We start from the raw sequence: 23,045 nt of genomic DNA, 5'->3' as shown, positions 1-23,045 counted from the left end.
AAATGAAGGTCAATATTTAAGACAAATCGCAAGAACTTTGCAAGTTTCTGTAACTGGTGTGGCCAAGACCATCAAACGATTTGAAGAAACTAGCACTCATGAGGACCGAACAAGATCAGGCAGGCCAAGGGTGACCTGATTCAAGTCACAAGTCTGCGAAACCAGCGATTAACTGCCCCTGAAATACAAGCTCAGCTAAATGTTACATGTGTTAGTACAGATGTTTCAACATTAACTGTTCAGAGGAGAGTGCGTGAAGCTGGCCTAACTGGAAGAATTGCTGCAAAGAAACCATTGTTAAGAGCGCAGAATAAGAGGAGGAGACTTGCCTGGGCCAAAAAACACACAAAATTGACGTTTGAGGAGTGGAAGTCGGTCTTATGGACCGATGAGTCAAAATGTGAAATATTTGGGTCTAACCGCCGAGTATTTGTAAGACGCAGAGAGGGAGAACATATCTGTGTTCTGCACGTGTGGTTCCCACTGTCAAGCATGGAGGAGGCAGTGTCATAGTCTGGGGTTGCTTTACTGGTGACAGAGTTGGTGATCTTTACCAAGTCGATGGCAGGCTCAACCAGCATGGCTATCGTAGCATACTTCAGAGGCATGCCATTCCATCAGGATTACGGCTAGTTGGGCAGTCCTTCATTCTTCAGCAAGATAATGACCTGAAACACACCTCAAAGTTGTGCAAGAACTATCTGGCGAAGAAGGAAAGTGAATGACCTCAATCAAATGAACTCAATCTAATGACCTGGCCTGCCCAGTCTCCAGACCTTAATCCCATAGAACTTGTATGGGGTGAACTGGACAGAAGAGTCAAAGCAAAGCCACCCGCAAGTGCCCTACATCTCTTGCTTTGATACTCCTTATGTTTTGTTTTGTATATTGTAACATGTGTTTTCATTTTCAAGTAATTATAGAAATGTATACGCGTAAAACATTGTCAATTATGAAAAAAACCTAGTTTATATAAAAAAAAAAAACCTATATATATAAAACGTTATACTCTGATTTGAGTTTGTATGATTGGGACATTTGGCTCACAGGTGTTTCCTGTTGCATTGATTGTTCATACATAAGAGCTGTGAATGTGTAGTTTCAGTTCTATCCTTTGCTTTTGCCTTTGGAGTCTGCTTTTGGTGTCAGTAGGCATAATCCAACATGAAGACTAGGGAGCTGTCTATGAAGGAAAAGCAAGCGATTTCGATGCTAAAAGAAAAAAGGAACTCAATTAGAACCATGGCACAAAAGTTGGGCATAGCCAAATCAACAGTTTGGAATGTTCTGAAAAAGAAAGAAACCACTGGTGTTCAGCATTCGGCAACGACCAGGTCGGCCAAGGAAAACAACAGCAGCTGATGACAGAACAATGACCAGAGCTGTGAAAGAAAATCCTCAAACAAGTGTCAGTGGAATCACCAACAACCTCCAGAATGTTGGGGTGACAATCTACTGTTCGCAGAAGACTTCAGCAGCAGAATTACAAAGGCTACACTGCAAGATGCAAACTTCTGATCAGCACCAAAAACAGAAAGGCCAGATTAGAATTTGCTAAAAAGTACAGAGATGAGCCAGTACTGTTCAGGAACAGAGTTTTATGGACAGTTGAGACAAAGATTAACCTTTATCAAAGTGATGAGAAGGCAAAAGTGTGGAGAAAAAAAGGAACTGCAGATGATCCAAGAATACCACCTCACCTGTGAACCATGGTGGAGGTAGTGTCATGGCATGGGCATGCATAGCTGCAAACAGCCAAGTAAGATAAATTTTTATGTCCTTGTCCAAATTACTGTGAGGACCACTGCTTTATAGCTAAATCTAAAGGTTGCTGATGCTCTTCAATAGTGAGGCTGGGACCAGGCAGGAAGTGGGAGGGGGGGTTCCAGGAAACAGCACCCTGTGTCTATACATTCTGTTAATATGTATAAAACTCTGTCCTTTGCTAATTGCATTGTGCAGATGTTGTGACAGTCCTTTGCTAATTGCATTGTGCAGGTGTTGTGACAGTCCTTTGCTAATTGCATTGTGCAGGTGTTGTGACAGTCCTTTGCTAATTGCATTGTGCAGGTGTTGTGACAGTCCTTTGCTAATTGCATTGTGCAGGTGTTGTGACAGTCCTTTGCTAATTGCATTGTGCAGGTGTTGTGACAGTCCTTTGCTAATTGCATTGTGCAGGTGTTGTGACAAACCTACAGTTTGTTTATTTTTACATTGTGACACATCTCGGGGTATATTTTCAGCGTTTACTCTGGTAAATCTTCTCATACAGTAGTGTGCACATTTATTAGAACACTGCATTACTTCTGTAGTTTTGATTTGTTGTGCAGATGAAATCAAACCACTGGAACTGAAAATGGCCAAAATAGGTAAATTAGTAATTGTCTAATTTAATGGATAACTTTAATAGGCCACACGTGCAATTCATTTAAAATCAAAGCACAAAGTGGTCTAACATTTTCACACGAGTGCCTGTTGTGTTTATATCGCTGATTACTTACCAAAAATTGAAACTCTCACACCCAGAGGTTTTTATGCAGGTGTGTATATAAAGGATATAAATGACCATCTTGAGCTGTTCTAATACATTTGCACACTACTGTATATTTTTGGAGAGGAGTTGGGTGTCAGGGAGGGAATATGTCTGTATGTGTGTCGGCCCTCCTTGGAGCAGTTTAGGAACCTCATGCTTAAGCAATCTCAAAAATTAGTTTCCTCGTTTATTTTACTTCTAAAACAATAGTAGATTACAGATGGGAGGAAGCACTTTGAGAACTGAGCCCATGATGTGCTGTTTCTATATTCTTGGCAGGGGATGCAATATGTTAAATACTACACTAAAATCCCTTGACTTTTGTAGGAGATCCAGGTTACTGTCTCTGCCAAGGAAGAGGGGATAACGATTTCAACTTCCAGGGCAGCCCTGGGCCCCAGGGCCCACCCGGTTCACCTGGCTTTCCCGGAGTGAAGGGAATTGCTGGAGACCGAGGATCGGAAGGTCTGGCCGGACCAGCAGGCCCTCCAGTAAGTCACAGGTGGAATGAAGAGGAGGACAGACCTCTCTCTCCCCTGAAGCCGCCTTCTTAGGGTTGTTAACAAGTGGTGCTGGGAGAAATATTCCAGCAAACACTGCTTGAAACTTATTCAGTCATATTGGTTCATATAACAGAATTTTGACAGAAAATATTATGCAAAGGAAACCGATGCATAAATAATGTCTGAAACCAAAAAAATAAAACATACAGTCAGCGCTTGGATAGCCGTTGCCCAGATACACATCAGGCACGTTTTACCGCCCTTGCATTAAGAATAAAATCAATCCCCATATATATATATATATATATATATATATATATATATATATATATATATATATATATATATATATATATATATATATATATATATAATAACAAATTAATGCACGCACCCATCACACGCAATTTCCGACTCTGTCACCAGTTTTCTGATACAAAGCCCACTCTTCAGTGTTACAATGTACTTTATTCATTCATTTTTCTTTTTTTCTTGCATGCCAAATCAGCCTGTCTTGATTGTGCAGTTACACAGAACTTCCATCAATTTCACGTGAAAATACAGCAAAAACAAAGCAAACAAGACAAGCAACAGTAGTGTAAAACAATTCATCATTAAACAGTTTTATATACTGTGATGCATTTTTTTTTTTTTTAATCTGTGATCTTTTGTTGCTTTTGTGCATTTACATTTGCAGTGAACTGTGACATTAGGGTCTTGTGAGCACTATATTCTGCAATTTTGAATACTGATGTTGGATACTGTTTTAATTCTGGAAACTGGTGTTTGTTGGTTTTTTTAATCTTTTGCTAAATTGCATTGCCTTTTCTGTTTTATGCAGTTCTGTGCATGGGTAACATTTTGATTTCATTTTGCTGTTGGGGTGTTGGTGGGGAATTGTACATACTGCTACAATACGTACCGGATTTAAAAGTATTAGCTCTGAGCTACGGGGTTTCCAGGATACAATGAGACAGACAACAGTTACGGTTCAAGGCAGTATGAAACCGCTGTATTTTTTTTTTTTTTTTTTTTTTTTAGCTTTTAGTGAACAATGGCTCTCATTCCTCTCCTCTCTTTCCCACTCACTCCCACACTTAACCTCTTCTCTCAACTATCTCTCAATTCTCCCGCCGTCAGGTCCTGCTTCTCTCTTTGAGACTGTCATCACCACACACACCCCCAAGTCCTTCCCCGTTCCTCACTCATTGGTCCAACATTCCCTATCTCTGAATTGTGATGTCTTACCTGCTCCCTCCCCCCTCAGTGATGCACTCACACAGGCAGCTGTCAGTCACACAAGCACCAAAACACACAGAGAACACTAACAGATCTGAAGAATAACACTGTTTACAAACACACTTTATTTACAGAGTACTCCCACCCCCTTCCCCAGTCCATAATCAGGTCCATTCCCACATTGTCTTGCAAATCAGCGGCCCCCTGTGTGTCGTCTCTTTTGGCAAGTGATGTTTTCAGAATCATATCGTTTTGAATTAAAATACTACTTCTTTTGAAAGTAGTACTGTACCAACAAAACCAATTACAGTACATCTAAATGGAAGCCTACTTATTTTAAAACTGTCCTTTCAGCTATGTATCTTTTGTTTTCCCTGAAAAAATGGTCAAGGGTTGGAACGGGCCAAAATGAAATAATCAGATATGCGTCACACTCATAACCGTCCCTGAAGTCACAATTTTATAGGGTTGGATATGTGAGTGCTGACTATGCTAAACCAAAGAGCGGTTCTCTTCTCTCTTTAATTGGTAACTTGATGCGGTGCAGGGAGATTATTCTACTGTAATACAGATAATGGTACGAATGATACTTTTGATTTGTTGGTAATGCCGAAATTAAAGAATCGAGTATTCTTTTAAATTTTGAAAGACTAAACAAACATGAAACAAAGTTTGCCCCAGCACTATTAAAAAGTCACTTGGGGACTGAACTGAAGTTTGTTGCTCCACAACTTTGCCGTAGAGGGTGCTATACATCCCTATATTTTGTAGAATTGTATTAATCAACACCTGCAAAGCTCTTAGTGTGCTAACAGATTAGCTGTGTCCAGCACAGACATACTGAGTAAGAGCCACTGCTGTTTTTATTGTTGGTACACCAGTGTAGAGTGTTGTATTGCATTATAATGCAGAACTTGCTGTTACAGGGTGTTGCAGGGGAACGTGGCTACAACGGACTCAAGGGACAGAAGGGAGACCCGTACGTTCCACTGAGCAGAGGCCCTCCGGGAGATCCAGGGGTACCTGGACTCAGAGGCCCCTCAGGCGAGCGGGGGAGATCAGGCCGAGACGGGCTCCCAGGCTTTCCAGGCCGACCAGGCCCACCAGTGAGTACCTGTCCTGTGTAATCGTGAAAAACATCTAAGTTGGGATCAGTGTTCATTTTTAAATGCAAGGTTTTTTATAAGACCAAGATACAAATTGTTTCTAGATGTTCTCTTAAGGTTTGATTTGTAAGGTGCCTCCCATATATTCCATATTGTGAAATATTGGACTTGCAGTATACTTTCAGCCACTGTAAAAAGTGTCTGTTGCACACAAAAACAGCAAAGGTACTGGCAAATAAAATTGAATCTGGCAGAATTTGTCTGTTGTGTACCTCTGCTGTACCATTTCAAAATAGGAAGCCCATTGGTTCTAAAAACTCTTAGTAGGGTAGAATCTCAGAGTTCGAACACTAAACTTACAAACTGGCCAGTCTACTGAACACCCCACTTTCAACCAGAACTATGCAATCACTTAACCATGCCTGTAATGCAACCAGATACTGTAGGCTGTCCTGTAAGTGGTGTACTGGTCATGGAGAAGGCACAATTACTGTACCAACAAATGTATCCAGAAAGGTAAGGCAGATTTCAAAGCAAGTAAAAGGCAACTTTTACTAGGAACATTTTAGTTTTGAGCAAAGCACAGGGTTTTTTGTTTTTTTTTCAAAGCCAAAGGCTGAATGACTGAACAAGCTGCATGAATGGATTTTGTTTAAAAGTAAGCACTACGTTAACCCACGTTTTCTTTGGGCATTTAAATCTGTGTTTTTGCTGCAGTTAAGATTTCAAGGGTAACTTAAATATTGCCTTTTAAGGTACACTGTAGCATACAGGCATTAGAGATAAACAAACAACAGAATTACACGGGGGAGTGGATAACAGTGTTATCAAGGGCTGTTCTGTGTGATTCTAACTTGTCTTTTTGCAGGGAGACACTAGCCCAGGTCTCGTCGGAGACAAAGGCCTCCCAGGATTCCCTGGTGCTAATGGGCGCCCTGGGGAGAGAGGCCCTGCTGGGAGTGGTTTCCCTGGTCCGGCAGGGATCCGCGGTGAGCCAGGTGAAGAGGGTGTGAATGGCATTCCAGGCCTGCCCGGCCAGCCTGGACCCCCAGGTACGTGTCCCTCTAATGGGCAAAAGTCTCTAGCCAGAAGAAAGCCTCAGAAACCATTGTGCAGTCAGAAATCTACATGACTGGCCTTTGTCCTCCAGTGGGCAGTAGCAGGCATTCATTGTAGAGCTCTCGGGTGGAAAGATTGGTCATGGGTTCAGAGAACAGTTTTCCTGAACCAGGGATTGCTGCGCTGGGAGAACATAATTAGACAAAATGAGAAATCTGTATCAGAATCAACATTTCCACTATGCTGTTTCATTTTAAAATCAAACTCCAATAATAAAACATGACATGAAAGGAAGTATTGGGAAGGTGTGTCTGTGTCGTTTAGTAAACTTTCATGATGATACTGGGAATCTTTGGGCAGCTACTAACTTTAAGAAAACCGCTTTTTATCCGTATTTTTTTTTTCTGGCTTGCTTATCTGATATCCTTTCACAAGCACCACAGAAACCTTTTTGTTTTGTTGTTGTTGTTGTTTCATTGTATTGGAAAATGAATTTATTGTACTAAGCTAACACCTTTTTTATGTTAATACAATTAATATACATATAATTTTATTCCAAATAGCTTATGCTTTTTAACCAAATTCTTTTGTCATTGTCAGCTTTTTTTTCTTTTTTTCCTCTCAATGGCTTTATGCTGACTGTTTTTATTTTTTTCAACCTCCTTGCATGTTTGTTTGGGCAGGTGACTGTTGCTGTGGTGGAGAGGTTGGTAATGGACTCTTAGACACAGAGGGAGGTGAGATGTCAGGTTGCCATAGCAATGATGACAGGGATAATAACTCCCTTTGCAACATTGCTGACACATTCCTAGCACACAGCCTGCATGAACTGGGGAAACATATTGGTGTTACTCTGAGGGGTATTTTAGTAGGTTAGGGTATCCTCCCAGTCAATCATGGCTTTGGGCATGCTCAGTTCAGGGTTAAAATATTCTAATTAGCTAGTAAGCTATGGAAATTAACTGTACAGTACAATGGTATTTCAATGGTATAAATACATTTTACCAATTGTACATTGTCAATGATTGGTGCCTTTGACAGCCATCGTACACATGTACAGTTAGACAAGAGCTTGGTTCTGATACATTTTCAAACAAAGCTGTTATCTTTTGCAAGGTGCAGTGCAGCTGCTATGATGAGGTTGGCTGTGTAAGGCAATGGCTGCAGATACGAAAATGCATTATATTAGTTACGCTTACTGAATTATACTTCATTTATTTTAGTACTGTTTTACAGTCAAGAAATATTTCTGTAGTAAATAAATCAAAATTCACTAGAGCGACAAACTGTAATACAGAAGAAAGTGTTTTATTAATTTCAGCCAGAGTACTTAAACACGTTTAAACAAATATACAAAATGGATTCAAGTCCTTTCAGAATTTCAATCTTATTTCAGTTCAGTTTTTTCCCCCCATATCTTTAGTTTTGTTTTCTGAGCATCCCCAGAATATCTGGTTAGATGATGCTATACACACGGCATAAAGGTTTTATTATGGGTTTCCATGTCTTGCTTGTAAATGAACTTGTAGAACTTGTTGCTGTCCATGGAAACCTAGAGATTCCCTTGATCTCCGAGTTACGCTGCTCTGCAAAAAAGACAAAAAAACAATCCAATTCCATCAGCTATTGTTGTGTCTGATTGACTGAATACAATCTGGACTGGACAGCAAGTTAGATCATAAAAACCTTGTGTTAGGATTATGCTAATTAAATTGATTCATTTTCAACCAGATTGGAATTTTTACATTTTCAAAAAGTATTATAGACCGCTGTGCTTTCAAACATCTTTGTGTTGCCATATTCTTCATATTATCTGTAGTGTCGGCGTGGTGGGTAGGAGGTGATGGGTAGGCGTTTGTAGAGCTTGCCAGTTGTCCTGTGATGCAGTGTTGAACGAGGGGACCATAGTTTCCAAACCCTGTCCTTTTCTTATTTCACGGGTGTTGTTTAAAGGCAGTTGAGGTCCTGATGTAGCTCTGCTTATTTCTAGGTATCACTTTGCCTTGTAAGATTCCCGGAACCGAGGGTGCACCCGGACTGCCTGGACTCCCAGGAACCTCAGGTAATTATAATTAATCAGTCATTCAGCAGACGCTTTTATCCAAAGTGATTTACAGAAAAAAGGGTGTGAACTGTACATCAACAACTGCTCCCGCAGAGTCACTTACAATAGGACCTTGGTTTTACACCTCACCCGAAGGACTGAACACAGGGAGGTATTTGGGACAATGCTGGTCCAGACTAATTGCGGTGTGGGAGGTGCAGCTTGAATTAAGAACCTAGCAATGAATGGAGTTTACATGCAATTATATGCTGATAATGACAAACTACAGTTTTTTACATCACCCAAACAGTGATCTTCCATATATATGTTTTGTTTTGTGGGTTGTACAATGGCTGTCACGGGTCTGTGGGTTTTAATGTTAATTTGCGGGTCTGACCTGTGAAATGCAGGTCATTGGGATGGTCTAGCTACACAACCTTGATCTCTAGTCCAGGTCTTTAAAACAGCTATGTATTTATACAGTGATTTAACTCTTTCAGCAATAAGAAACTTTACATAATGGCTCCCCCACCATAACTAATCAAATAGATTAAATGTCAAATGCAGACAAAAACATTAAGTTGGCAATCGATATACATATAAATGTATAGGGTTAGTTTATTGGTCTGCTGTTTTGAGTGAAGTAATCTTCACTATACTACAAGCATGCTCTGCAGTTTTGTGCTATCTCTCCTAGACCTCTGTACAGGTCGGAAATGTTATGTTGTTTTTTTTTTTCTTTTTATGGTAGTAGTATAAATATGATGTTTAAAGTTGTTAAAGTTAAAACATTTCAACTGTACGGTACGACTTACAAGTTCAGTACGATTGAGACGTGATCCTAAGAGGGGTTGGACAGTACGCATGCACGCACCCGCGCGCACACACACACACACACGGCAGCAGATTGTCACTTTGTCACTGTTAAAGCCCTTCTTCTATCCAGACACCTCAAAACATGAACACTACTGTTATTCAACCCACACAGCTGCAAAGGCCAAGCAATAAAAAGTAAGACCAACCAACACTTCAGCATTAACATGTACATGTATGGCCAAACCAAATAAGTCTAAGTTAATTTCGAAGTGTTGAAGTGATAAACAAAGTCCCTAATGTGGTGTGCTCATGTTTGTCTGTTTTGTGCAGGATTGAAAGGACAGCCAGGTTTGCCCGGCACGCCCGGATTACCAGGGTTTGATGGGCAGAAAGGAGAGCGTGGTAGCCCTGGATTTGGAGGGCAACCCGGACCCTCAGGTACAGTGAAGCCACTTTCAGAAGCTGATAGAAGCCTGTCTAATGTTAAACCCCTAATACTGAGGTTCAACTATAGCCCTTTTTCCGTCCAGCTTTTTACCACGCTAAAATGTATGCGCACAAACCATTCGCCCAACCAACGGTATGGAAAACGGTTTTATTCGACAAATTTGCTCTGCAGAGGTGGTTTTATTTTTTGTTTGCTGCGAAATTGTATTCGACATCTGCATGGAAAACTGTAGCGAGCATATTTCTGATTCTAGCACCCTTCCTTTGCCATTCAAGTGATGTTAAACTGTTTAATGTGCATGCTGTTGGCCCAGGTGATCATGCATTATTAAATGAGTATGATGTTGCCTCTGCACTTACGGGAAACAACAGCATAATTCTGCAATATTCAATTTTATTTTTTATTTTTTTAAGTTGCATTACATATAGCAGATGTTGTGTATTCACTAGCCATATGGTGATGACAAAAGTCCCTTGATTTGTTTACATGTTTTAAGTTCAACTTGTCTACCCATTCATTGGTATTTATTTATTTTAAGTTATTTTAAGTCTCTGTTTAATCATTTTAACGGTGGTGTGACATTAGCCATCACAGGGAATCCCCTTTTATGCCATAGAATCTGCATTGGTTGGAAAACTTTTTTCCTTATGTCGCTGCTATATTTGTAGCAATTTTGCTGAGTAAATTACAAACTTGTTCAATAAATGGATGGAAAGGAGGCTTATGTTGTAAAGTAAAAATACCCAAAAACAAAATGGATTTTAAATCCTTTATTGAAAATTTGGGACGGTCTGCAGCCTCTCCGCTGGTATGAAACAACAACAACATTATTACTTTTTTGTAGCGCCTTTCAGAACGAAAGTCCTCCCAAACCGCTTTACATCAGGTTCATCAAACAGTTTGACCCAACTAACTTGAGTCTGCTATTGAAAAAAAAGGCTTGTTCAAACAACATATCTTCAGATGAGATAAAAAAAAAAACAAGACTCTGCATCCCTGATATCCTGTGGCAAGGCATTCTGTAACAGCTAAACGCTCTTTTGCTGTTTTGTATGCAGATTGACTCTAGGAAACTTTAACAAACCCGAGTCATTAGAACGTACAGACAGGGACATATGGAGACAAAACAATACAGATAATACCACACAATGAAAACAAAATACAAGATCTAAAGAATACCAGTTGGTAAGACAAAAGAGTGTGGGAAGCTTCTTCCTGGGTGAGCCTGTGCATGATGGGGACAGGGGGACTGATCAGGAAAACGAAAGGAGTATCTGTTGCTCATGTCTGTCTGCAGGTTTTACTGTCGCTCATGTCTGTCTGTCTGTCTGTCTGCCTGCAGGTTTCCCTGGACCGAGAGGTGACGAGGGCACCCCAGGTCTCCCGGGTATGGACGGCAGAGAAGGGCCTCTAGGAAAGAACGGCTCCCCAGGGTTGCGTGGACCAAAGGGGGCCCCCGGAGAGGTGTTGGGAGTGGAGCGAGGACCCCCTGGGCTTCCAGGCCTGTCTGCAGGGCCCGGAGACAAGGGGCTACCAGGAGACCCAGGGCTGCCAGGACAGAAAGGTAGGGAACCCAACTGGGCCCTGAAACTTGAGCCAGGAGATTCTTCCTGTTCTTGTAGAAATGTACATACAGACTGTGGCCTTGAGGTCTTCATACCAACCAGGCCCAAAATTTAACTTCCTTGACAACGCAAATCATAGTTTTTAGTGTGGGGTTATGAGGTCCAAAAACCCCCGCAGAAAAAAGTAAAAACATGTAGTAAATTTGTTTAGAACCCCCACAAAAAAGAGTATTTCTAAAGCATTCTAAATGTAACTTTCTCTGTTTCACCTTGTTATGTTTTGCATACATGCAGTATAAAGTGTTTTGCTACACTGCTTCTCAAGGGAGGTGTTCGGGTGGCTGAGTATGTGACAGCACAGTACAGAAATCACAGTCGCATTCTGGCAATCTTCTGCTCCTCATTGCTTTTTCAGGGATTGGTGGCCGACCTGGCATTTCCGGTGCCAAAGGAGAGCGTGGTCAGGACGGTTTCCCCGGCAACCCCGGTTTGCCTGGTCTCCCGGGGGCTGGGGGTTTGGATGGCATTCCCGGTTCTCCCGGAAAAGCCGGGAGGGGAGGCTTTCCAGGACCACCTGGTAAGTGACGTCAGGACCAACGCAGTCCCATCCCGTTCAGTTGAGAAGCTGTGTATTCCATCCAGTGTTTCTTACAGTATTAGAGCTTGAGTGGTATGGCCTTTGGCTTAAGACGTACAGTCTATTTATGTCCAGTTGTGTATATAGCCTTTGATATTATTTAGCATTTAAAATAATAAATCAATAATTCAAAAGCAAAAAAGCAAGACGTCTTCTGCACCAAAAAACTATTAGTGCTAATGCAAATAAGACTGAAGAATGTGTATTTTAAACCTTGGTTATCAGTCTTGATTCTTGATGCATCTAACTACAAGCAACAGCTTTAAGTGTAGTAGTACCAGGCTTGTGGTCTAACCCCAGAACATCAGTGACATCATAAAGCAAAACTAGCTTAGGCGCTAAGGGGGAGTTAAAATTGTCACCACCTTTTCATTATTACATATTGATATTTTTAATGTGTGTGTGTGTTTTTTCTTCACCATACATCTGTCCCATCTCCATTCCCATCATCCTTCCATTTCTGGTGTCGCTCTGTCTGGGTATTGGGTTTCTGCCTAGGCTGTGAAGGTGAGAGCTGTTGCAGTAGCATCAAAGCAAGTAGGCCTCTGCTTTTAATGCTACGAGCGGTGGAATGACTGTAGATGTAACCTCCTAGGACCTAACACCTGACCGACGTGCCGCTGTGAGCATGCTGTTCAGCAACCTGAGGAGGGCGCCAAAGTTCACTCCCATTCCTTAAATTTATTTATTTATTTATTTATTTTTTTAAACATGAAAAAATTCAGTAAAGTTGAATTTCAAAACCTAGCTCTTTTTCGGTTTTCTCCTTTACTTCTGAAGGGCATGTCTCATTTTCGCTTTCCTGTTGTTTGCTACCTGTGTAGGTTAGCAGTAAAGCTCTTGTCCGTGTTTATTACTCCCTTGTTGCGCTGCAGTTTGTGTGCTCATAGTGGCTACAGCAGAGCCTTGTGGTTCTGCCGAGCCTGCTTTTGTGATTGCTTCAAAGCAGGTTGGTGTCTAGAGCTACAGTGGAGGCTCTGTTTGTCTGACATAGACAGTACGTTCACAGTTCAGTTTTTTCAGCTGTCAGGTGACACATTCTGTCATCTGTTTTGCTGGGACACATTTGAAAGCCGTGTGGAATAAGGACAACTGTGAACTGCTAGAGCTGAACCAACCCATTCAAAAGGGAGATCCTAAAGTGTGATTTTTCTTGTACTTGTATTGCAGATTAAGTAAATTCTTCCTGTCACAACACTCTAAAAGTAACTTTGTTCCTGTGTTGCAGGTAATAGGACCACATGTCCTGAGTTCAGGTGGGGTGCTATTATATGTAACACAGGAAGTGAATGGGGAGAGGTAACCAAGCATGTCCATCCTACTTGCAATGTTGAGGCAAGATGCTCGGACTTCACTCTCACATAGAAAACAAATGATATTAAATTATTCTGCTTATGAGAAGATGTATTTAAGCCTACCAGAATTTTAATAGAAAATAGAATAATAATGACCAAAATAAAACTAAAGAAACTTGGCAGTTGATTTGTAAACCTGTCTTGTGAAATGCCTTTATGAAACCTGTCTTGTGAAATGCCTTTATGAAACCTGTCTTGTGAAACGCTTTTATGAAACCTGTCTTGGGAAACGCCTATATGAACCTGTCTTGTGAAATGCCTTTATGAAACCTGTCTTGTGAAATGCCTTTATGAAACCTGTCTTGTGAAATGCCTTTATGAAACCTGTCTTGGGAAACGCCTATATGAACCTGTCTTGTGAAATGCCTTTATGAAACCTGTCTTGGGAAACGCCTATATGAAACCTGTCTTGTAAAACGCTTTTATGAAACCTGTCTTGGGAAACGCCTATATGAACCTGTCTTGTGAAATGCCTTTATGAAACCTGTCTTGTGAAATGCCTTTATGAAACCTGTCTTGTAAATGCCTTTATGGCTCAGATGTAGAGTTTGTTTGTGTGTTAAACTGTAGAGGAGCTGGAGCCAAGATGGAACCCAAGGGCAGTTTTCAGGATGTAGCTTCCTAAACTCATCTCTTCAGTAAACCTCGCCTCACGTGGTGGCTATGTGTCTCTGATGATAATGTCAGTAAACCTCGCCTCATATGGTGATGGCTGTGTGCCTCTGATGATGACATCAGTAAACCTCACCTCACGTGGTGGCTGTGTGTCTCTGATGATGATGTCAGTAAACCTCACCTCACGTGGTGGTGGCTGTGTGTCTCTGATGATGACATCAGTAAACCCTGCCTCACATAATGGTGTCTCTGATGATGACGTCAGTAAACCTCGCCTCACATGGTGATGGCTGTGTGCCTCTGATGATGACATCAGTAAACCTCACCTCACGTGGTGGCTGTGTGTCTCTGATGATGATGTCAGTAAACCTCGCCTCACGTGGTGGTGGCTGTGTGTCTCTGATGATGACATCAGTAAACCTTGCCTCACATAATGGTGTCTCTGATGATGACGTCAGTAAACCTCTCCTCACGTGGTGATGGCTGTGTGCCTCTGATGATGACATCAGTAAACCTCGCCTTACATGGTGGCTATGTGTCTCTGATGATGAGATCAGTAAACCTCGCCTCACGTGGTGGTAGCTGTGTGTCTCTGATGATGAATTCAGTGAACCTCTGTTTCATGATAATTCCCACGAGTCCCATCATACATATGTGCAGTTTTGACATCACATTGCTTCTAACATTGCATGTCTTCTAACATGCCATGAATCCAATAACCTTCCAACTAAACTAAACAACTGGATTTCTTTAGCACAGCGACAATGTGAAATGCTTTGAGAAACATTAGCAATTCAAAGAGGTGAAACAAATCCACACTTTCATGTGCCAAACTGCACTTTATTTAACACAATTCTCATGTTAAAATAGCATATTAATTAGCTGAATTGTACAATAAAGTGATAATTCAGGTAATTTCTGTTATTTGTTGACAATGATCTCTTCTTTCCATAATATTGCTAAATGAACATGCTGTAAAACAGTACTTGGTTGTTAGTGCTCACTTATTGATCTCAACACAAGCAACAACCAAGCACACTTTAGTGAGCATTGACAAACAGAGTTGTTTTGGAATAGGACCAACATTCTGAATGCTCAGACCCAAGGAAGGGATATTGGTATCAAATCGAGCCAGAAGAGGCTTAAATCTTTATGTATACATGTCTATCCCAGAACAGCAGTATTACATTACATTTAGTAGACAAGAATGTGGCTTAGTTATATAGGCAGCTTTAATACTGTTTTGGTATTACTAACTTCTGTTGGCTTATAAAATGAGTGACTTGATCAATGTAGTTTTAGTTTGTTGATAGACAAACACAGGGTTATATAAAAACACATGGTTTGGGATCTTACAAAAAAGTACTACAGTATTTCTACTAAAGTAAAGTGCAGGAATGCTCAAACACCTGCAATAGTTTAGCAGCATTACAGGTTATTAAATCCAAAATATACAGTCATTTAGTCCAATATATTTTTGTCAAAATAATTGTACTGCATTACAAAGTCCAAAATCCTGCTTTTTTTTACTGCATTGGTACTTGTTTTATCCTATAGTATATGTTTGTAAGGATATATGAAGTAACGACCTTGCTTGATAATTGCCCTGTCTGTTTCCAGGCTTCCCAGGGCTCAAGGGCTCATCGGGGGACCCAGGCCCCCCAGGCCCAGCTGGTATGAAGGGTCTACCTGGGCTCCCGGGGGCCTCAGGACTGCCGGGGCAGAAGGGGTTCCCTGGCGGCCCCGGGCCAGAAGGGAGAGAGGGTCGGCCAGGAGTAAATGGAAGAAACGGTAAAAAACTGATAATACCCTGCTATCTTTCAACCTGCTTATAAAGACCACATTGAAGAAACATTTTAGATATAGTTAGACTGTGGAATGTGTTCCTAGACCATTTATGTAATTTCCAAATTATATTTAAATGTAACTGTTTAAAACAAAGACCACCTTTATGGATAAACTAATAGTATATATACTTAGATTTTTCATGTTTGGGACTTTTATCAAGAATTTAGATGAATATTATTGTTATAGTATTTATTTGTTACTGTTTACTTTTTCTTGGAATGAATAGTAAAGCAAAATGTAGCATTCGGAAGTATGATTTATTCTGAGGATTTTGGTTAACAAATCTCTTTAAAAAAACTGAAAAACAAGTCAGACTTGCAATTGAGTGATATTTAATGATCTGAATCATCAAAACAATGAGTTAATCCACAAGAATGATGCAGCTCTAGTTAAACTTATTGATACTTGTGGTAAACAGAAGTGCAGTAAACTGTTTCATCAGGATTCTGTGTTAACAAGCTGGGTGTTTGTGTTTGTGGCAGGTGAAAAGGGCTTCCCTGGCATGGTGGGGTTCCCGGGAATGCCCGGCACCGCAGGACGGCCAGGGGCCCCAGGACTGAAGGGACCGCGTGGGTTCCCCGGCAGGGTTGGACCTAGTGGAGACAATGGGGGGCAAGGACAGAAAGGTAAACCTCGTGCTTTCCTGTCTGAGGAAATGGGGGGAGGTTATTCATTCTGAACGGTTCAGAGTTGGAGTTGGTTTATCATGTACTGGCTGTGATTTCATTTAAGACCTCTGGTTTTTCCAGTGTTCATCATGTCGTAGTAACCTGCTTCCACAGAGTGCAGGATGCGCCCTATAGCCTGGAAGTCGTTGGTTCGAGTCCAGACTATTCCACTGCCGATCGTGGACGGGAGCTCCCAGGGGGTGGTGCACACAGGAGGGGGGGCTGGTTTAGGTCTGCCAGGGTGTCCTCGGCTCACCGGATGCCTGCGGGCTTGCCTGTAAGCTGCCCAGATCTGCGTTGTCCTCCGACGCTGTAGCTCTGGGTTGGCTGCATGGCAGGCCTGCAGAGTGAAAAGAAGTGGTCTGTTTATGGCACACGCTTCTGAGGACAGTGTGTATTCGTCTTCGCCGCTCCCGAATCAGTGCGGGGGTGGTAGTGGTGAGCTGAGCATAAAAAATATATATATATACAAGTGGACATTTCAAATTGGAGGAAAAATGGGGTAAAATCAATTGGCGATTTACTAAATCTTGAGAAAAATCTAACAAAAAAAAAAAAAGAACTGGCTTCCATACTTTACTGTACTTTACCATTAATTTTGTGCAGTCAGCAAAAGTCCCAATGTTATGTTATATGATACACGTTTATTCTATTGAATGAAAATGATAGGGATGCGGACCGGACCAGGTTCCATGAGTGGTCCGATCCAAATCTATGGAAGTCTGGTACAGGTACGGTACACCTTAAGGAATTCCGGTTCAGAGAGTGGACTGGTATGTGGCCGGTCCATCACACAAACAATGGGCCGGCAAGCTTTTTTTTCTCTTGGTTTTAAAAAGATTGGAGCTAGTGCAATGAGGGAAACACTGCATACTGCAATAAAACACTGCATACTCCTAAGACTTAAAGCATTAACTTAAAAAAAAAAAAACACAATACATACAAAGCTAAATCCCACAGAGGCTTTAATGAGAAGTTATGACAGTATACAACGCAACAAACAACATTTTATATATTGTCGTGTAATAAACCAGAGCCTGTGAACATGGCGTCTTAGATATTTTAAATTATCTTTCCCATGTGACATGGGACAGTGTTTACCCTCAAGCAATTATCTTTTTAAATGATACAATATTTTAATATGTTGTTCTCTATCAAAAAAATTAACAGAGTAGAGTAACATTCAAAATAGCAGAACATTAAAACATCAGTTAACAGAAAGCCATAGATATTGTCAGCTGTCTAATTTGGTACCCCCAGTGTTTCTCACTGTCAATACTGATCTTGTGTGTGTACTGTATATAAAATCAATATATAAACAAATATCTTGAAACAATAACATATTATGTAATACATTATGCATTTTTAATATCATTTACATGACTCGTGTTTATTCCAGACATAACGGCACAAATCACAGAGCAACAACATTTGTGAAAACTTTCATGATCACTTTCAAGTTTTGAAATAAAAAAAATATATTAAAAAAATAGCCTACTTTGAAACCAGCACTATCGTTTATAAACAGGTAGGTCACATAGTTAATACATTAAGAATTCATTGTTTATAGATTGTTTATGCAGCCGACAACTGCTTCACGTGCACATCACTTGGATTTTACCTCAGACACGAGCAAAAGAAAAAATAGACGTGCCCGTGGGACAATCTCATTTTACTCATACGCAATGCGCCAGGGGGTACTGAACTGGTTACAACATCGTCAGTGTCACAGACACCTGAAGCGTCTTTATAGAGTCCTGCTTCATTAGTCAGCTCTGGGAGCCTGATCTGGGATTTACGGGCGCGCTGACCACTTCCATAGAGAAAAAACGGTATGGACCGCTGATGTTGAAGTCCAATCGGATTTTTTTAACTCTCCAATGGCAGTACGCGGTACAGGGCTGAACCACATATAGGATAATCTTTTGCGGTCCAGAATGTATCCCTAGTAGTTTTAAAGTGTAATCACTATAATTGAGTGCTGCAGCTGTTTCCTTGTTTCTCTCTGACTCGTGTGTGTGTGTGTGTGTGTGTGTGTGCGTGTGTGTGTCCGTCCATGCAGGTGACCGTGGAAGCCCAGGTGTGCCCGGTGAGAGAGTGGTCCCACTCCATCTCATGTCAAAAGGAAAGAGAGGAGATGACGGATATCCAGGAACAAATGGATTCCCCGGGCCACGAGGTAAGCCTTCCTCTAGAACATGGCAGTAAGCGACACTAAGCCGATCCAAAACACAAAACAAGAAATGTAAAGGAACTAATAAGACTTGATAACTTAAATAAATAAAGTTGGTTTCTTATTGAAGCTTGTTTCAAGGGCTTTCCAGCAAGAAAAGTATTAATTGATGCTACCACCACCACCTCTTGGTCCACTTGAGCTTGACTGGAGTTAAACACCGACCCAGCTCTATGCTCCTGCTGAGGGCTTGACGGCCTGTCTTGTCTGTGTTTGTGCTCAGGTGATAAAGGGCTGCCTGGGCAGGTAGGCCGACCCGGCCGGCCTGGTCTGCCGGGGTTCCAAGGGAAGGAGAAAGGCTCTCTGGGGGACCCAGGCTACCCAGGGCCTAGCGGACAACCAGGATTCCCAGGACAGAAGGGCTCTCCTGGCATCATCGGCTTCACAGGGATGCCAGGTGAAAAGGTAGGAGCACAGTCTTGTTCTATATTGTTTTGTTTAAAGACTAATTAGCTTAACATGTAACTTAATCTGTATTTTTTTTCATGTCACATACTATTTTCTGGTGTCTATCATTCTGAGCAGGCACGCTCTGAGCCAGGGGAAGGGAGATTAGAGAGAGATACTAACAATTTAATATTGGAGCAACAGAACAACAGAACCACTCACAATGATTGGATCATAACACAGCAAGAGAAATGTCAAAAAGAAATAATGACATTTGGAACTATTGAACAGTTCCTGATAAGTCCCTCTTTTTTAATCCCAAGCTCCAGACCATTCTGTAAGGGTTCAGATCTTGTACTAGGTAGTGATACATGCTTGTGGGGTGTGATACTTTGATGCATAAACCTTCCATTTAAACCACTTACTTGAGAAAACATTTACCCCCATCGATGGCTTCAGTTAGGTGGACTTGGTTTTGTTGACCTGTATTCTTTAATAAATGAACTGTATAATAAAAAAATTGCCAGCACGTGATGGTAGCGTTCTGAAATGAGGTTTCTGCATTGCTCTCTTCCGCAGGGTTCCGATGGTTTTCCAGGGCCTCCTGGATTCCCAGGCAGTCCGGGGACACCTGGACAAAAAGGTAAGAGTTACAGTGCTGTGTTGCCATTGCAGTGCCTCTGGATATACTGGAGTCAATTGTAGTAATACTGCTGTGTTTGTGTCACATTTGGCATGCAGTACACTTATTGCACTATACTGTAAACACTACTTCACTACAGTCAAACCCACGAAATATCACTTCAAAAGGACTGAGCATACATTGTGACAGTAAGCAGAGTTCACATCCTCAGGAGTTCATCAGTAACCGAACAAGCCAAACGACCGCATACACATTCAAGGTCTCTTAAGTCTTCGTGCTTTCCTGTGGCATTCTTTTTCAGATAGAGCAATTATTTCATGGCTATGTTTTAAATCTTTTTGTTTCCGAGACTTTTTCATTTTAATATGCAAAGGTAAAAATCTCCATGAGTGAAGCTGGGTGATCATGTGTCCCCAAGGCTGTCCGGCACAGTGTATACAGAACCTGTTGATAATACAGTACAACTGATGCAGCATTTCGAAGTGATATTAAGTGGGGTGGAAATCAATTGCATGACTGTTATGTTTCCTAGGTATTAAGCAGTGTGACATTAACCAAAGTGATATTCTCAGGAGCTTGTTTCCATTGACTCCCATTATATTGTGGTTTGAGACATTTCAGTTTGAGGATAATGAGTGGGTGTGATATTAACATGAGTGATATTAAGCAGATTTGACTGTATACTAGAATCCCAGTTAGGCTGAATATTTTAAGAAACCATTTGAGGTGCACACTTTATATCATAGTGTTGGCTCATCTTGGCAGTGGTAAGGATAAAAAGGCATTGGTCCATATCCAAGGGTATGGTAGGCACAAGCGGTTTCAGCGCAACGCCCCTGGCAAGAAACCGCGGGTGCCAAAGCAACTGCCCTAGGACAGTGCTGCCACAGGCCCAGGCCCCCTTCTCCAGGGACCAGTGCACCCACGATTCTTGTGTTCTCACCACTGTACGTTAGGGGTACTCCTTAAAATTCAGCCATGGACCTTTCGAGGCATGGTCCATATGCTGGTCAAGGACCCCTGAGCCAACAACTCTGGCTGAAGAGCTAGAAACCCTCCTGCACAAGCAGGCTATTCACATCTTACCACCTTCCGACATGGTCGGAGGGTTCTACTCAAAATATTTTCTGGTGCCTAAATGTGATGGCGGCCTCAGACCGATCCTCCATCTCAGACAGGTCAACCTGTACCTGAGCCGCAGGCGGTTCAAGATGTTGACCCTGCGACAGCTGTCACAGTCCATCAAGCCAGGCGAATGGTTCAGAACAGTGGACTTACAGGGTGCCTACTTCCACATTCCCATAAAACCAGGGCACCAGAAGTACCTTCGGTTCGCCTTTCAAGGAAAAGGCTACGAGTTTCGTGTACTGCCGTTTGGCCTATTCTTGGCGCTATGCGTTTTTACCAAATGCATAGACACTGTTCTGGCCACTCTGAGACTCGAGGGTATCAGAGTTCATAACTACCTGGACGACTGGCTCGTTTGTGTGGAGTCTCCAGGTCAGGCACGACAACACACGCAACGCGTCACCGATCACCTCTTCAGACTAGGTCTGAAAGTGATTCATGCAAAAAGCCAATTGGAGCCAACCCAAGTAGCGGGCTACTTGGGTCTGAGTCTGGACTCTCGGTCCATGACAGCTGCTCTGTCGGGCGACAGGGTGACAAGCATGTCGGCCTGTCTAGTGGTGACATTCCAGAAACTTCTGGGCTTGATGGCAGCAGCTTCTCAATTCCTTCCCCTGGGCCTTCTACATATGCGACCCCTACAGGTTTGGTTCAACAGGATGGTCCCTCACCTAATGCTGAACCGCAAATGCTTAGTGACAGTGTCCAGATACTGTCTTCAGACTCTCTCTTGGTGGAAACAACCAACCCACCTGCGCTTAGGTGTCAGGCTGGGAGCAGTTACAAGAAGAAAAGTGATCATCACCAACGCCTCCAACCACGGTTGGGGGGGAGTGTGGAATGGTCGGGGTGTACCTGGCAGCTATTTCTGCTTGCCATGTTAAGATCGCCATGAAAGTCTCCCCAGGAGCACATTTCCTGGCAGGACAGTTTCTGATCAGGGCTAGGAGGCTTTGTCCCCCGAGAAGGGACATTGTTCCTCACTGGCAGTTGAATGTTGTGCTGAATGCACTCACGAAACAACCTTTTGAGCTCAAATTCTTGTCTTTTAAAACAGCTTTTTTGGTAGCTGTCGCTTCTGCAAAGCGAGTATGTGAGCTACAGGCCCTATCCGTGGCTAAAGCGTGTTTGTTTTTTGCACAAGGGAGGTCACGTGTGACACTCCGGACCAACCCTGAGTTTTTACCGAAGACAGTTTCGGTTTTTCATGTCAATCAGTCGATGGAGTTTGAGGCCTTTCACTCTCTCCCTTTCCGATCTGACAGAGACAGGATGCTCCACACATTGTGCCCGGTGAGGGCACTGGCATATTATGTGGACAGGACAAAAAGTTGGCGTCAATCGTAGCAACTCTTGTTTGCTACAGCTCTCACTCCCAAGGACAGACTCTGTCCATACAGCGCCGATCTCGGTGGCTGACGGAGACCATGAAGATGGCGTATCAACTTTCCAAGTTGCCCCTGCCGGAGAAGATAACTGGCCATTCCACTAGGGGACAGGCCACTTCTTGGGCGATGTTCCAGGGCTCATCTGTCGCAGATATATGCAATGCAGCGGTATGGGGCACTCCCCATATGTTTACAAGGTTTTACAGGATGAACATCGTGGATCTGCTATATCCTGGATTTGAATCACGGGTGCTGAGGGCTGCTTCGGAGGCCATCCCCTCAACCACAGATTGATCAGTGGGTAACCTAGTTGCCTTAGGACAGCTAGCGCCATTAGCTCAGAAGAGTCTTGCGCCTGTCCTCATGACAGATTGGGTATACTTACCCATTAGTGATGGTTCATATTTTGTATTTGTAAGAGAACGTTAGGTTATTATCCTAACCCTGGTTCTCTGAAATAGAAATATTAACCATCAGTCTTCACGGTCTTTGTGGAGCCACGAGACTCAAAAGTAAAAGAGAATTTGCAAATGGCCGCAGAGTGCTTCTGTCGGGGCAACTCGCACTGCATCCTGCACTCTCACGAGAGTTTGTTGGCATACATGCTTCAGTTCTTGGGTGTTACTCAGTGCTAACACTGCACTGTTTCCTCAGGTGATTGCTGGAGTGTGTAGCTCAGTGCTAACGCTGCACTCTTTCCTCAGGTGAGCGCGGCGATGGCACTGGATCTCCCGGAGCCCCTGGAAACAAAGGATTCCCCGGCCAGTCTGGAACTCCTGGTGAGTGGAGGAGGGGAGAGTCCTTGAGTTGTCTCTGAAGAATATGGAGTA

General features: G+C 42.3%; 1 protein-coding gene across 3 annotated transcripts in view; it reads left to right on the top strand.

The window, feature by feature from the left end:
* LOC121318666 (collagen alpha-6(IV) chain-like) overlaps positions 1 to 23,045 on the top strand; it is a 125,214-nt gene that overhangs the window by 94,713 nt on the left and 7,456 nt on the right. Inside the window, exons 21-35 of one of the 3 annotated variants that reach the window (XM_041255583.1) lie at positions 2,861 to 3,024; positions 5,202 to 5,381; positions 6,250 to 6,433; positions 7,124 to 7,177; positions 8,431 to 8,502; positions 9,631 to 9,738; positions 11,091 to 11,312; positions 11,729 to 11,890; positions 12,449 to 12,457; positions 15,541 to 15,711; positions 16,251 to 16,394; positions 18,499 to 18,615; positions 18,893 to 19,074; positions 19,636 to 19,699; positions 22,920 to 22,994. In XM_041255583.1, the coding sequence (XP_041111517.1) occupies positions 2,861 to 3,024; positions 5,202 to 5,381; positions 6,250 to 6,433; positions 7,124 to 7,177; positions 8,431 to 8,502; positions 9,631 to 9,738; positions 11,091 to 11,312; positions 11,729 to 11,890; positions 12,449 to 12,457; positions 15,541 to 15,711; positions 16,251 to 16,394; positions 18,499 to 18,615; positions 18,893 to 19,074; positions 19,636 to 19,699; positions 22,920 to 22,994 (1,908 nt within the window). The remainder of the gene's footprint in view (positions 1 to 2,860; positions 3,025 to 5,201; positions 5,382 to 6,249; positions 6,434 to 7,123; positions 7,178 to 8,430; positions 8,503 to 9,630; positions 9,739 to 11,090; positions 11,313 to 11,728; positions 11,891 to 12,448; positions 12,458 to 15,540; positions 15,712 to 16,250; positions 16,395 to 18,498; positions 18,616 to 18,892; positions 19,075 to 19,635; positions 19,700 to 22,919; positions 22,995 to 23,045) is intronic. The other 2 variants (XM_041255585.1, XM_041255584.1) reach the window with 2 other exon arrangements.

This window comes from Polyodon spathula, chromosome 7 (assembly GCF_017654505.1).
Source record: "Polyodon spathula isolate WHYD16114869_AA chromosome 7, ASM1765450v1, whole genome shotgun sequence".
Classification (NCBI taxonomy): domain Eukaryota; kingdom Metazoa; phylum Chordata; class Actinopteri; order Acipenseriformes; family Polyodontidae; genus Polyodon; species Polyodon spathula.
The sequence above is the reverse complement of the archived record's forward strand: the minus strand, read 5'-3'. Positions and strand labels throughout refer to the sequence as shown.